General features: G+C 41.5%; 1 protein-coding gene across 11 annotated transcripts in view; it reads right to left on the reverse strand.

Annotated features, from left to right (window-relative positions):
• BAZ2B (bromodomain adjacent to zinc finger domain 2B) overlaps positions 1 to 15,428 on the reverse strand; it is a 254,532-nt gene that overhangs the window by 58,358 nt on the left and 180,746 nt on the right. For 7 of the 11 annotated variants that reach the window (XM_066612056.1, XM_066612055.1, XM_066612049.1 and 4 more), the window contains 4 exons: positions 14,809 to 14,869; positions 13,745 to 13,853; positions 13,370 to 13,471; positions 3,268 to 3,478 (listed from right to left, as the gene is read on the reverse strand). In XM_066612056.1, coding sequence (XP_066468153.1) covers positions 3,268 to 3,478; positions 13,370 to 13,471; positions 13,745 to 13,853; positions 14,809 to 14,869 — 483 coding nt within the window. The remainder of the gene's footprint in view (positions 1 to 3,267; positions 3,479 to 13,369; positions 13,472 to 13,744; positions 13,854 to 14,808; positions 14,870 to 15,428) is intronic. The other 4 variants (XM_066612058.1, XM_066612057.1, XM_066612052.1 and 1 more) reach the window with 1 other exon arrangement.

The following is a 15,428-nucleotide window of genomic DNA, read 5'->3' on the forward strand; positions in this document are numbered from 1 at the left end:
ATGGTCCCTCATAAACAATTTGCACATTACATGACCCAAGCTCTCGTTGATGCACATGCTTATACCTTGGTCATGTAAACATCTACCTACAGATTATACAAGTACTTTATGAATTCCTCAAGTAAATTTCTGCATGACACATATTTAGGATGTCTGTATGTTTAGGGAGAGCTTCAAGTAGCCCTAGTGAAAAAAGGTATTCACTCAGAGAAATAACATATTGTTAACTTGGAGGCCTCCAGGCTGAAGCACCAAGCTGGTGATTTCCATTTGGAAAACCCTTCCAGATTGTGGAATAAAATACTTTATAATTGGGGAAAACGGATACATTCATTAATGACTGTCCAAAATGTGCATGCGTGTGTGTCTGTGTTTCTAAACCAAGTTGCTAAAATTTTTTCATCATTCACTGGAAGTGGAATCTCCAGATTTTGTACAACTGTCTGTTTTAGAAACACAGACACACACACAGAATAAATGAGAGAGAGAGAGAGAGAGAAAGAGAGAGAGAGAGAGAGATTAATGGGGTAAACATTTTGACTATGCTTACTGAATCATCTTGTGGATATTGCAAATATATATTACTGAAGGAACAGAAGTAAAGAGAATATGTACTTGGAAAAAATAAATATGCCTGAATTGGGGAAACGCAGCGGCATACCTTGAGGGGGGCAAAATGCTAAGATTTTTCAGGCACAGGGATGCCTGTGTAAAGCATCCCTCCCGCCTGCCTTCAGAGACACTCGTGGCTACAAAAGCCTTTGTTTTCACAGCCATGACTGGCCCTACACGCAAGGGGGAGGGGGTGCTTTACACAGGCTTCCCTGTGACTGAAAAAACTCAGCATTTTGCACCTCCTCCAGAAACACTGCTCAGAAAAGGGAGTCACTATGTTACAGCACAGAGGGGCCCCATATCCTTGGATCCCATATCCACAGATTTACTTATCCACTGATCAGGTCCGTGGGGAGCCTCCGCGCGCAACCCCTTTGGAACCGAGGGGAGCTCTGTTCCCCTTGCCTTGGAGGGTCCTCTGAGTCCAGCAGAGGCCACAGATATCTGTTCATGGCCTCTGCTGGGCTCAAACAGAACCTGACAGTTAAGAAAACACAACTTCCGATTTTTCTGTGAAACTGGAAGTTGCATTTTTTTAAACTGTTGGGCTCAGTCCTTGGCTCCAAGGGGGTGGAACTGTTCACCCATACCTGCAGTTTCATGTAACTGTGGGGGGTCCAAGAATGGAAACCCCATGGATACGGGGGCACACCTGTATTTAACATGGACAATTTTGAAGAGGACATAAAAGCATATGAATCTAGTTTAATAGAAAAATAGGGCCTTGGTCAGGTGAAACACACACCCCCACACACCCCTTCTTTGAGAGAACCTGAAATATCAGAACTATAAAAGAGACAACAGTACAAATTTCTTAGGATCGACATATGGGTCAATTGTCATGTATTGGCTTCCCTGTATTCTGAACCAGAAACATTCATGGGAATGATTATCATGAGTTGTTAAACTACAAAAGAGTCCAACTACGAAGGTAGACATAAAGGTATACATGCTTTATGTAGAAGTCCTGCCCATTGCTTTAACAGCTCTGTAGCATTGGAAGAGGCTGCAATCAGGCTAGAATGAAGTAGCTTTCACTTGCCACACCAAGTTCAAACCAAACAACACAATTACTTGAGTTTAAAAGCCAAATCACTTATTACCAGAAATGCTAAATGTCATCCTTTGTTTTTGTTTAACTTTTCAACATGGTGTGCTGGAGGAGGCCCAAATAAGCACAAAACCACAGTGGAAAGCAAAGGGGGGCTTTAGGTCTTTGCCTCCGCTGCAAATTTAACCTTGATTGTGTCACCACACATACTACTTTGATTGAAAAAAGAAAAAAAAAACCCTTTCCTGCAGTTGTAGTGGGAACGGTGGCAGCCGCAAAGGACTCCTACCTCCCCCACAAAGCGATTTTACATTATTTCAGGCCTTCTCCAACTTGCTTTTTAGAAAAAAAAGGGGTTACATTATTCATTTTTTGTTACGAGATTTGGTTCCAGGACCTGTGTCCAAAATTAGGTAAATTAAACATATGCTGACAATTTCCATAACTGATTTGCTTTTTCTAGCTGTAGTATTGAATCATTCTTCCTGAAAAACTTTGTTGCACATCCTAATTTGATAGGTATGGTATGGGGAGGTGTTGAACTAAGAATACCATGGTTTTAGTGTCCAGTAGACACCTATATCAACAGGGTAAGAAGATAGTGAGATAACTTCTTAAACCCAAGACCACAGGAAAACTCAGATTGTGAAGTAAATCCTTTTTAAACTCATAAACATGACTCTGGGTTTTTAGAAAAGTGATATAGAAATCTATTAAACCAACCAACCAACCAACTGCAAGCCTGTGCTCAGATATGTCTTAAACTCATTCACCTCAAATGGAATTAGCACAAATAACTGGATACAGGAACACAGAATCTGCATAAAATGCTGAACATGTACAAGGAATCTATACATGATAGCAGAGATATATGACAATACATGCCTTTCAAAACTGGAATATCAATGTTGCTGCACTAGCAGCCCAACCCTATCATAGGCTACCCTATTCTATCCCTGGCAAAATCCCCTCCCCCCACGGAAAGTCCCAAGCACCGCAACGGGGCTTCTCAAGTCTGCGCTGGCTATTTTGCCAGCACAGACTTGAGTGTTTCTGTGTTGGGTTTTGCAGCCCTACACGGAGGATAGATATGGCAGAACAGGGCTCCACCAGTCCCACTCTCTCCTGCCCGGTTCCTCTCCCACTCCTCCCTCCCCCCCAGAACATCATCCCCCCACCCCCAAGGTCCTTATCGCTACCTGCTGCTCTTACTGTGCTCCAGGCAGCATCCATCCAATGCTGGACTGGCACCAGACCTCACTTCTCTCTGGGTGTTGCAGACGTGCCTTACTGCCTTATGCTGGTGCTGGCCCACTTTAGAATTGGGCCTTAGGTCCCTTACTTATGTAGAGGTTAAGTTCCTGAGGCCTGTAAGTAACCTGAAATTGATGCAGATCAGAACATTCAGTTCTTGCTGGCCCAGCACTATCACACTTATGCAGAAGCACCAGCAAAGGATGTACTGCACCTGTATGAAAGTGCCTGCAAAGCAGTCCATAACTTGGTCATCTGTAGCCTAACACCCATAACTCAGAGAGCATGCGTAGACACTGTTACCATACTATAATAAGCCATACTGTACCATATCATACAGGCATTACCTTGGGCTTGTAATTTTCTCAGTAGTTTAGCATCTGTGTTGTCAAGAAACTCGGCGCTACCAACATTTGGAGGTCGACCTTTACGGCGTCTCATTTTTGATTCCTCTTTAGCCCGTTGTCGATCTGGATTTGGTGGTCGTCCTCTACGCCCTTCCATAGCTCTGATACGTGGAAGGACTTCCTCTTCTTTCAGCAAACACCACTGCATTCCCTTGTAATTAATATATTTCACAGAAAGGTATTATAAACACAAATAGACAAGAAAATAAAATATACATCAGCTGACATACATATATACATAAACGCATACGCATGTGTCAGAGATGCAAGCTTGACTTAATTTAATTGCAAATTTATCAACTAAGGGCCCAATCCTATCCCACTTTTCAGCACTGGTGCAACTGCAATGCAACCCAAAGGTAGGGGAACATTTGTTCCCCTACCTTGAGGAGGCGTCTGTGAATGCCTGCCCACCATATGATGCCGTGCACACCCCTCTGGCATGGCTGCACCAGCACTGGAAAATTGGATAGGATTGGGCCCTAAAACTTTCTGCACAGAGTAGAACTTGTCCTGTTATTAGTACGAATAAGACAGAAGAGCACAAAACTGCGCATGTCACACATACAGTCTCACCTCCCTCATTCAGATTAAGAAAAAGAAACTCAAAAATTGTTTTCCCCTACTTGCATCCAAAGTGGAGACATGGCGGTGGGAGAACAAATTATACACTTCCTTCTAGCAACCGGAACCACAGAAAATTGAAGCTGATGGAGCTCAGTTGAATTCAGAAACAATAAAATTTTAAGTCTGGATCTTTCACAATATATTGATGAGATTTATTTCTTTTTAAAGCCATTTTCATAGAGACATGTTAGGTGCATCACAGAAAAGTTAATATTCTAAGGGCACAATCCTAACCAGGTCTACTCAGAAGTAAGTCCTATTTTGTTCAATGGGGCTTACTCTTAGGAAAGAACTTACTCTTAGGATTGCAGCCTAAATTCCTAAACCTGATGGAAAACTTCAAAGATGGCTTTCCCTTCTAACAATAGGTAGTAACTTTTGTTTGCTAAAATTCTAAGGAAGTATGCTTTCTTTTCAATATTCTAAAGAAAAGCACCTATGTTGAGGCGCTGGTAACATTAAATTTTATTTATTTGATTAATTTCTTAAAAGCTACATCATTCGCCACAGGACACCTTTAGCTCATCTGTCCACATTACAGTAGTGATATATGACCACAGAATTTTGATAAAATTCATTTAAATTAAATTTATCATTTAATCTTTCAAGAACATAAAACCTAGTCCTGCATTTATATACCCCTTTTCATTACAATATCTGTATTTTTGCTTTGAAATTCTGAATAGTTGGCTTGACAGCCAAAACAAGACAGACACAATTTTTGCAAAGAGCAGCCAAGGTGGGGGGGGGGGGGGAGGGAGATATTTTGAAAAGGAAATATGATGCATGAGGAAGAGGAGTTTAATCCTTTGCCTAAATTATTTTTTCAGTAAAATCCCCCCCTCACTCTGCCGACAAGCTGCTAGTTGCCATGCTAGGAAAAACATACACCTGGCTGATATTTGGAAATATTCAGTGACTAGATTTGCAGTTATGCATCTCCATCATCCTGTCTGCTTGGCCCTGATTCTTGCAAATGAACATATGCTATGCCTTTAGTACAGCCATTTTCAACCACTGTGCCATAGCACACCAGTGTGCCACATGCAGTCTGCAGGTGTGCCGTGGAAGTTTGGGAGAGAATCATTTGTTAGTAAGGCCACTGGTGGATACAAGCCCCTTCTGTCAGTGTGGTGTGCCTTGTCAATTGTCAAAAAAACTGATGGTGTGCCTTGACAATTTTAGTGCCTTTTCAGTGTGCTGGGGGATGAAAAAGGTTGAAAACCACTGCTTTAGTATTTAACAAGAATAACCAGCTGTTATATAGTAGACAGCATAAAATCTATTGCTAGCCTGCTGTTACTGGATTGTGTGGAGTTCTTCACCTAATTGCCTCATCTAAAAAGTTAGATTCATACAGAATGAAATCTATGAACTTCAAACTACTTGTAAAGAATATAAATTCATTGGTTAGTGTGATATTAAAAATATATTGGTTTTATGCAATTGTTCGTTTTTCTAGAACACAAATAATATACATCACAAAATGCAAACGTATAAAACAGAAGGGAACCTAAATGTTTACAAGTCTGTCACTAACATAGTTTGTAAACAGTAACAGTACATTCAAATGTACTAACAGTACTTTCAAATGTTCCGTTTATACTTGGTTTCATGGGAGCTGTATAAAAACTCTCATTTCTGTCTTGCAGTTTTATTTAGCAAAATATAATCTTCATCTTCTAAGATCAATTTCTATTTATCATTTAAAGTTTTAAAAACTACAGGCAGGTCCCCATATCTGCAGACTCGGTATCTTTGGATTCAGTTATCTGTGGATCCAGGAAACCCACATGCGCCCACCCACCCCATGCCCCTTACAGTAGTGGGTCCCTTCGAAACTAGAAAGGTGGGGTAAAAATACTGCAAGTAAGTAAGTAAACAAATAAACCAACAAACAAACTGGAAGTGTGGGTGTTTCTTGCTTAAACATTCTTGCTGAACTGAATAACCAAACATGCAGGCAACCAGCCTGCACGATAGAAGGTGACTAACAGGAAACAGGAAATGTCTTGCTTCCTGTTAGTCACCCTCAATAGTGCTGGCTAGTTGACAATATGGTTGGTTATTAAGTTCAGCAAGAATGTTTAAGCAAGAAACATCCACACTTCCAGCGCAACTACAGAAATAAACATGACCCATAATGGGCGTGGGGTGTGAGGGAGCACTATTTATATAGGGTTCCTCTGTATTTGCAGTTTCCATATCTGCAGAGGCAGGGAGAACAGAATCCCCACGGATATAGAGGCCCACCTACAATCTGATATGTTCAATTAGTTATCAGCCTTTCCTCACTATTCCATTTCATGCTGTGGGAATCTTAGGTCACTGCTGAACATGGTTCACAGCCCAACACAATGCTGCCTCAGTGCTGGCGCTGTGGCCCCAGCACTGGCACTGAGTGTCATAAATGAGATTTAAAGCACTTCACCATCCAGGGATTAAACAGCGCCAACAGGGAGGCCTGCACCACCCCATCAACACTGCAGTGAGAGCCCCAGTAAGCATGGCAAGCAGAATGGGGGAGTGGGAAAGGTTGCAAGAGAGCATCGGTAGGCATTTCTGGGCAGTGGGAGGGCAGAACAGGAGTTGGGATCAGCCTGGGAGGGGGTGGGACTGGCAGAGACCTCCTCCATCAGATCATATCCCCCCTCCCAGGCTCAAAAGCTCAACATGGGGCTTCTCAAGTCTGCACTAAATAGCAGGCACAGCTCCTAGTAGCTACAGTCTTTTATCCCACCAGAACTAGTAAGTTCATGCAGGGGATTGGAGGGAGGTGGGGGGAGGTAGGAGAGAAGACTGGCTGGGCAGGTAGAGGTGCTGCATCTCATCATGGAGCTCTCTCCATGTGCAACCTTGCCCCATGGACTACATTTCCCAGTGTGCCCCTCGCCCTGGGCATCCTGGGATTGGTCAAGGCTGCTTGGGAAGGAAGGAACCAGCCTGTTCCTACTGGGGGGGGGTGTCCAAATGCCCTAGCCTGCATCCCTCCGTCTTGCCTGGGGGGAACAGGGGTGGCATCTGCATGTTGGGTGTGTGTGTGTGAGCAGCCCCCATCTACTTTGGGGTAAGTTGTAATCTTGCTGGGCGTGGCTGCAATCCTTTCCACACTTTCCTGGGAGTAAGCCCCATTGACTCAAATGGGACATACTTCTGAGTAGACCTACATAGGCTTGGGGTCTGTGTCAGCTTAACCCAGGATCCTCACCTTTCTCTTTTTTCTCCGCCTTCAAAGAAGAGAAAAACAGCCACTCTTGATGGTTTTGTCTCCAAAAATTGATTAAAAAATAAAAATACCCATTGCTTTTCAGCCAGCCCCCTTTTTCCTCCTGCTTCCTGGGGGGGGGGGGGGGTTACTTCCCATGTTGTTGTTATTGTTGTTATTATTGTTATTATTGTTATTATTAATAATAATAATAATATTATTAACAGTATTTATATACCACTTTTCAACAAAAGCTCACAAAGCGGTTTACGGAGAAAAATCAAATAACTAATGGCTCCCTGTCCCAAAAGGGCTCACAATCTAAAAAGATGCAACACCAGCAGACAGCCACTAGAAAAGACACTGCTGGGGGGAGGTGGGCCAGTTACTCTCCCCCTGCTAAATAAAAGAGGAGCACCCACTTGAAAAAGTGCTTTCTCACAAGTTAGCAGGGGTTAACTGTTGTTGGCTGCTAAATGTTGGCTGCTATTGTAAGACAAAAGGCACAATCCTAGCTAGGTCTACTCAGAAGTAAGTCCTATTGTGTTCAATGGGACCTACTCACAGGAAAGTGAGGTTAGGATTGCGGCCAAACAGTCTCAGGGTCTCGGTTTGCATCAGTTTGCAATTAGCAGATACACACAAGACAAAGTCTTTCCCTCCCCCAGCAAATTTATCACTTCTTCCCCCCTCCCTTTCCAAAACCCTCCAGGTGTGCTGCTAACAAACTCAGGGCACAATCCTAACCAGGTCTACTCAGAAGTAAGACCTATTTTGTTCAATTGGGCTTACTCTCAGGTAAGTGTGGTTAGGATTGCAGCCTCAGAGTGCTGGCAGCTGTTTTTTTGTTTCTGGTGTATAATTATAACACCTTCATCCCCATTTTGGGGTAACTGAGGTGAGGTGTTATAATGGGGAGCTGTGGCCAATGGCCACAAGGATCAGGGGAGCCACGGGCTGGAAAAGTTTGAGAACCACTGCTTTAACCCAAGGAGGCTCTGGAGGTGAAAATTCTTTCATGGGATGCAGCAGGCACCACACTGGGAAGCTGCAATGATTGGGCTGTAAGGCAGCAAGACTGTGTATTCAGATACCATGCGGCGGCTTCACAAGATTGAATGCTATTCTAAAGTTCCCTGTCTGTAAAAAAGTAGCATGTAAGGGAGGATGGCAAGCTATGATCTTTCTCCCTGACATCTAGTTTTCCGTGTATAGGGAGGCACATTCAATCTCATGAGTCCCAGTAGGCAGTCTGAAGTGGTATAGGCGTGGCCCAGGTTTACCACCTCAGTGTGGCTTTAAATTTGGCTTTAAAGCTTCAAACAACAAAAGGAAAATTATATCCATTCCAGTAAAGCAGTGTTTCTCAAACTGTGAGTCAGAACCCACTAGGTGAGTCCCGAGCCAATTTCAGGTGGGTTCCCATTTATTTCAATATTTTATTTTTAATATATTAGACTTGATGCTACCATAGTATGTGACTGCATTTGGGGAAATGTTACAGATCTGTACTTTTAATAGGTTAGTGTGTATATGCTTTTAACAATGAAAGTCAATGAGGTTTACTCCTGGGTAAGTATGGATCCGATTGCAGCCTTGGATTGTAAAAAATTTCTCTGCTTGATAATGTCACTTCCGGCAATGACATCACTTCTAGGTTAATAACCTCACTTCCGGTGGGTCCTGACAGATTGCATTATAAAAAGTGGGTCCCAGTGCTAAAAAGTTTGAGAACCCCTGCAGGAAAGGAAGGTGCCAAAGGGGGATGTTGATAGGAGATTGCTATGTGCATGTTCTTGACTCCCCTCTCACTTCAGAAGAGTCCAAGACAATTTTCCTTAAGTGAGTATGCAAAGGGTGGTTTGTCTGTGCACATGCAGGGGATCAACTCAGACATGCAGTTAAAAAAACTGACCCCAGACTCTTCAGGAAATGTGAAGAAAGGCCCGAATGTGTACACAGCTTGACTACATGCATCCCTTATCATGTGGGACCAATTTGGGAAATAAAGTATTGCCTGAATAGGCTCTTAAGCTCTTCTCTGATGCTATATGTGCATAAAATAAAGGAAGGATTGCGGCAGTAGCAGACTCTGTTCCTGAACAACACATGTTCTTTACACCACTTTGCACATAGTGCTGCTACAGGCAAAGCCTCTGATCTACTCCCCCATTCATTCTGTATGTACATAATGTCTGAAAGTGCTGTGATTAAGGGTGGAAAGGTGGAGAGCTTTAAAAATAGAAGACAGACCACTGAATTGATTAAAAAGTGTGTTTTTAAAATACAGCCAGAGAAGCAACGTCACAGCAAATGAAGAGAAAGACAAGTATAGCAGAGGCATGACTAGTCCTGGTATTTCAATTCACTTTAGTAAGTAACTTTATCTGAAATGTTCAAAATCTGATACATGACGACTCATTGATCCTGTGCTTACTAGCAGAAATACATTTTGAAATATGTTGGATCCAGTTCCACAGATATGTATTTAGACATGGGTAGAAGTTTAACTATGACTGCATCTCCTCCCTTTTCCAAAATAAATTACAAGCAGTGTACATCAATAGCATGTATTCTGTTTCCGAGACCAATATATAGAATTATATGGAAACAGGGCTACTATAAACCAAATATTGCCTGAACAGACAATAAATGGAAGACAACTTACAAAGCAATGAAAGTAGATCATTACTGTTTTAAAAAGCATAAAAACCATACCGTGTTGTCCCAATCCAGCTCTAGTCTTGCACAACTAGTTTTGTGCAAGAACTTGAGGGTCTGAATATGGACGTACATCTGCATCAAAGACACATACAATGAATTCAGTGGAACCCAGATGAGCACCGCAGTGCAGATGAAGGTTTATATCTGATGCATATGAGGAATACTGCTTCCACACGCAATCCTCCTTGGCTTGATTGGGGCAAGTGAGTTTGTTTCCAATAACAGACCTAACTTTTTCAATATTTTAAAGAAGGTAATTTTCTCATTCAACAAGCCATGGCAAAACAGGTTATAATAGAAAGGGTACTAACTCAGTACTCTTGTATAAAATAAATTTTATCAGAATCTACAGATCCAATGCCAAATGATGGACTTTGAAAGGAAGCATGGCAAATCTTCCAAAAGTGGGGGCAAGGATAGATTACCGAGCGTCGTACTGGTGACCAAGTGAAGATATTTGGTATGCCCATCAAACACAACAACAATAAATAGGAGTTGCTGGTATGCAATATTACAAGAGATTCCAGGGCTTGTAGAAATAACACATATATGAAAGCACATACAAAAAAACCACACTTATACTAATGAACAAACAATAATTGAATTATACTAAAAAATTAAAAAGCATGCACACACACACATCACAATATAAAATGAAAGCTCCCCTGACACTGAAGTGCTGCTTACCTTTGTTTAGTGCTCTTCACATTCAATATTCAGCATAGCTCCACACTAACTCTAATGCAACACTGCCCGTGCTCCCCAAGTTTCTCATATACCTCCTGCCTCCACCCAATATGAGGACAAGGGTCACAGATTCAGAGCAATCGCTCTGAATAATCAGAAGGTTCATCTTGTTTACCTGGCTGGATTTGATCTCGATGTGCATTTGACAAAATCTAACTGAAAATGTACCAGCAACTAGACAGTGGAAATGGCATTGGCAGAGAGTCCATAATCAAATAAATAACCCCTGCTAATTGGGTAAGAGGCACTTTTTAAGTGGGTGCTCGTCTTTTATTTAACGGGAAGAGAGTAACAGGCCTTCCTCACCCCAGCACTGTCTTTTCTAGTGGCTGTCTGCTGGTGTTCTTTTGCATCCTTTTAGATTGTGAGCCCTTTTGAGACAGGGAGCCATAAGGGACAGGGGATCATTTTTTGGAGACATACAGTGTTTTTCCTATTTTGGCATAAATTGGCGTAATTACAATTACAAGAGACAAGTTGTCTGGGGCAGTGGTTCTCAAACTGGTGGGTCACAACCCACCAACCCAAGAATCACCGCCCCTTTCCCCTTACGGAGAGGGGCAGGGGGAGGCAGTGGCATGACCCTCAGGATCACGCCGCTCCTAGGGACTGAGGGGCTTTTTCTTCAACTTACCCATCTTGTTCCAGCCTCCAGGGTGTGCAAGGAGCCCCACAGAGCCCTCTGCAGGGCTCCGTACATCTCAGAATGTTAAAAAAATGCGATCGTGACCCACTTTCAGTTTCGCAATCGCAGAAACCAAGAAGTGGATTGTGATCGCATTTTTGAACATTCCAGGACACAGGGAGCCCTGCAGAGGGCTCTGTGGGGCTCCCCACACCCTGAGGAGCCCAGTGCAAAGGGGGTATGTTAAAAAAAGCCCCACAGTCCCCAGCAGCAGCATGATCCTGAGAATTGTGGCACTGCCTTCCTCCCCCCCAGCCCCACAAAGACTTAGTGGTTCGAGTTTGAGAACCACAGATCTGAGGGATAAAGCATATCCTTGCTTTTTATAATAGTCAACAGGGGCAATATCCATAGTCCAAACAGAAGTTTGATCAGCACCAATGTAATGATTCATGCTTCTGCAAATTGGACAGAATCCAGCAACAGGGAAAGACCACTTCCAATCTCAGAAAGGATGCCTAATACAGAGTAATAATATTACAAAGGCCATGTGTCCTAGCAGCCAGAATGTTGAACTGGTCTTTTTATAAGAGACCCAGTCTAACACTATGTTTAAGGGGACAGATAAGAGAGTTTGAAGGAAGTAATAAAAAAGTTAGCTATCATACAACATGAGGCATAAATAAGGTGAAGCCTGAGGGGCACCTGCCCCAGGCACTATGCCTGGGGGGCAGAACTGTGTTCTCCCTGAAGGGGGACGTGCTTGCGGCTTTGTGCGCTCTGTTCCTTCTCCCCTTTGGGAAGCCTTCACAGGAGAAGGAATGGGGGGCATAAAGTTGCCAGCACTTCCTCATCTGGGGAGAACTAGGAAGTGACATCAAAATGTCACCAGGTACTGGGGTTTCTAGTTACGCCTCTGCATGCAACATGCAGTAAGTAAATTATCAAAGGAAACTGCCATGTAGTCTGGATAGTCCATGTATTCAGATCAGGACTCTGAGTGAATTCTGCACTCCAAACATAAGTGGACTTAACTCATCTGTCATTCATCCTCATCTCTATTTTTACTGTCATAGTTTGCCAAAGAACCTTTGAAATAATAACAAGAAGCTCTGAAAAGGAGATTTGACCACAGAATAATAATATAAAAAATTATTTATTAATTCCCTCACAAAATAATAATTCACAGAATTCCTTGGAAAAATTTGTGACAGTAAAAATAGCATAAAAACACTATGTTCTGTAACTATGCTGTGAGGGGAATTTGATACTGATTTTGCATCAGTTTAACTGAGCCACATGGGACTAAACTAAACAGCAAGTGATGTAAGACAAGGAAAGATATTGTAGGAGAGGATATAAAGGTATGTCAAGAATAGAGAAAGATTCCAGCCACAAAAGCCCAGACAAATTAGACAATAAAAACAATATATGTAAATTCCTACAGCTGCAATCCTATGCACACATACTTGAGAGAAGGTTAAGTGGGGCTTATTTCCACGTAAACCTGCATAGGATCAGACTGAACTGTAAAACAGAGAACGGTGTCACTCAAACTGAAGTGTAATACAAACGTCCTTAGAAATTCAACACTTATGATATTCTCCCTGAGGCTGACTACTTCTTCATCTTAATTATGTATATTTTTCAGAATTCTTATTGCATTTTCTAAATAAAACAAAGCCCTCTTATATTAATCACTATGTTTCAACCAAACACCACAGAAACAACTAAATGAAAGCACAATGCACATGTAACACAACTGATTATAATTAACCATGTGTGTAAAATAAAGCTGATCTAAGAAATAGTTAACTTAATACATTGAATCTCAAAGGTCCATACTATCAGATGACTACAGTTTCCAATCTGATTCTGAGAGGAGTTGAGCCTCTGACACATACTATTGAAACCACTGGGTTGTGAAGATTTTCAGCACTTTTCAGGGTCAGGAGCTCAGTCACTAACTACTACTATCATAAAGTCATACGCGTGGCTGTAAGAATGAACCAGCTAACAATAGCAATGCTCCAGAGTGTAGTAAAAATTATTTCATTTAGATTTATGATACTACTCCTCGGATCAAAGACTTTACTTTTTTAAAAAGTGGATACCTGCGGTCCATCTCTGGCTTCATAGAAGTCACCCACTCCTATTTTTGCACTGAAGCTGAAATTGTCCCTTGAGATATCCATTATTCCATTTCTGCTGAGATACTGAAAAAATCACATATTTTTCCACTTCAGGTTTTAGTCATTACAACCCAGCTTTGATGTACAGCGAATATTAGAGAAGTCAAATGTTTTGCATATTCTGGCAAGGGGATAGGAATTTACAAGAGGTCAATTTAGAGGCAAGTTAAGGTACATTAGCCTCACATCAGAGGACATTTTTGCATCAACGAACTTTACTGGAGGAAAAAGTTCATTTTTTTAAAAAACTTTGTGTATGCTTATTAAGTACCAGAATTGATAACGTTTAAAATATACCTTCACTACTTCAGGGTACTGCCTTAGCTTCTTTCCACATGGTGCGTAATATGCTACTTCGCCTTGAAGACGACCACCAAAGTTCCTTATTCTTGTTTCTCTTTGCCAGCTGCAGTAAAATATATGTAATGGGGCACAATGAGACTGCAATTCCATGCACACTTACTCTGAAGTAAGTTTTCTAAAGTCAGCAGGACTCACTGCAAAGCAAACATACACAGGAACAAGCTGCAAAAATGCAATCCCATGCAACCTTACTTGGGAGTGAGTGCCATTGAACTCAATCAGACTTACTGTAAGTAAATATGCTTCTAAGCACATCAGGCTATCATTTTGTAAATACCAACTTTCATTTGAATATGCATAAAGGGCATTTTTGAAACACTATATCACCATCACATCATTCTGCTACCTCTATTGTATGCCAAAGCCTTCTGAATTTCTCTGCTACTCCTTATACTCAAGTATATCAATTTTGGCATGTGGACTTCATTCTACTTTTGATCCAAGATTCAATAAAGGGGTTTCTACTAACTCCTAGGAATAATATTGTAGATGGAAGAGAAAAGTTTGAATTTAAGATTACATATTTCATTCTTGCTGCCCAGTGTAACAATGCCCATGCAGACAGTGCTGATTTTAACAATTTATATAATATTTTCCCAAACTGGGTTCTAAAAATAAAAGAAAGTTTGGCTAAGTGATAATGGCTAGATGGAGAAGCGGATTTTCAGGAGAGAGCCAGTGGGTGCAGGAGGGGTAAGCACCCCTCCCACCCTCTAATCCCATTCAAATATCCCCTCTATCTCCTCCTTCATATTACACTTGGCAAATATGGGTTCAGGACCATTAAGTAACTTATCTGCACATTGACTCTGTGTTTTCTGGGCAGCAAATCTGATCAGGAAATCTAAGACAAATGAATATTATTCTTAATATTTAATTTCAATCCTAAATCCTATACCATCAAACCATCATGTTTTAGAATGTAAACATGTATCGGCACAACTAATTCAAGCAGCCAACAGCAAATTTTTTTTGTTCCAAAAATTTCTTGTGCATACCCGTACTCCAGAGGAATGCGCAATTCTCGCTCATCTGTTACTCTTCGTCTTTTTGAAGAACCTTAAAACAGAATTGAATGCATTTATTTTAGAAAGAAGAAAATGTTCATATAATGTTGCTTTGCAGTTCTGGGCAAAAATATCAACTGAACTGAGGTCAATTATTCTCTCTCTCTCTCTCCCCATGCACCATCTTCTAGGCAAAAACAATAGAGAAACAAGCATTTGTTAACAATGCCAGCAAAATTAACAGATTATGTATCTGTAGGAGAAAGGTGACAAAAATAGAAAAATTCCATTAATAACTGGGAACTATATATTTCTGCATAATTAATTCATATTTGCTGGATTTATGTTCATCTTTTTATAAATTATTTGTTCTAGCTTATTTATTACTTGACTTACAGACCAATCCTACTGAGGATCTATGGGAGCACACACACCAGTGGCTCACCCAGCTTGTATTACAGCAGGTAAGGTAGCCATTCAAGGACAGTTCAGAGGAGTGGGCCAAGCTGGGGACATTTCAGAGGAGGGAGGAGGTGGCAGCAGTGGCATGTGCCAATATCTGAACACTCAGTCTAACACACCCCCAAGGCTCCTTGGATGTATACCAGCTA

Source organism: Tiliqua scincoides, chromosome 1 (assembly GCF_035046505.1).
Source record: "Tiliqua scincoides isolate rTilSci1 chromosome 1, rTilSci1.hap2, whole genome shotgun sequence".
Taxonomy (NCBI): domain Eukaryota; kingdom Metazoa; phylum Chordata; class Lepidosauria; order Squamata; family Scincidae; genus Tiliqua; species Tiliqua scincoides.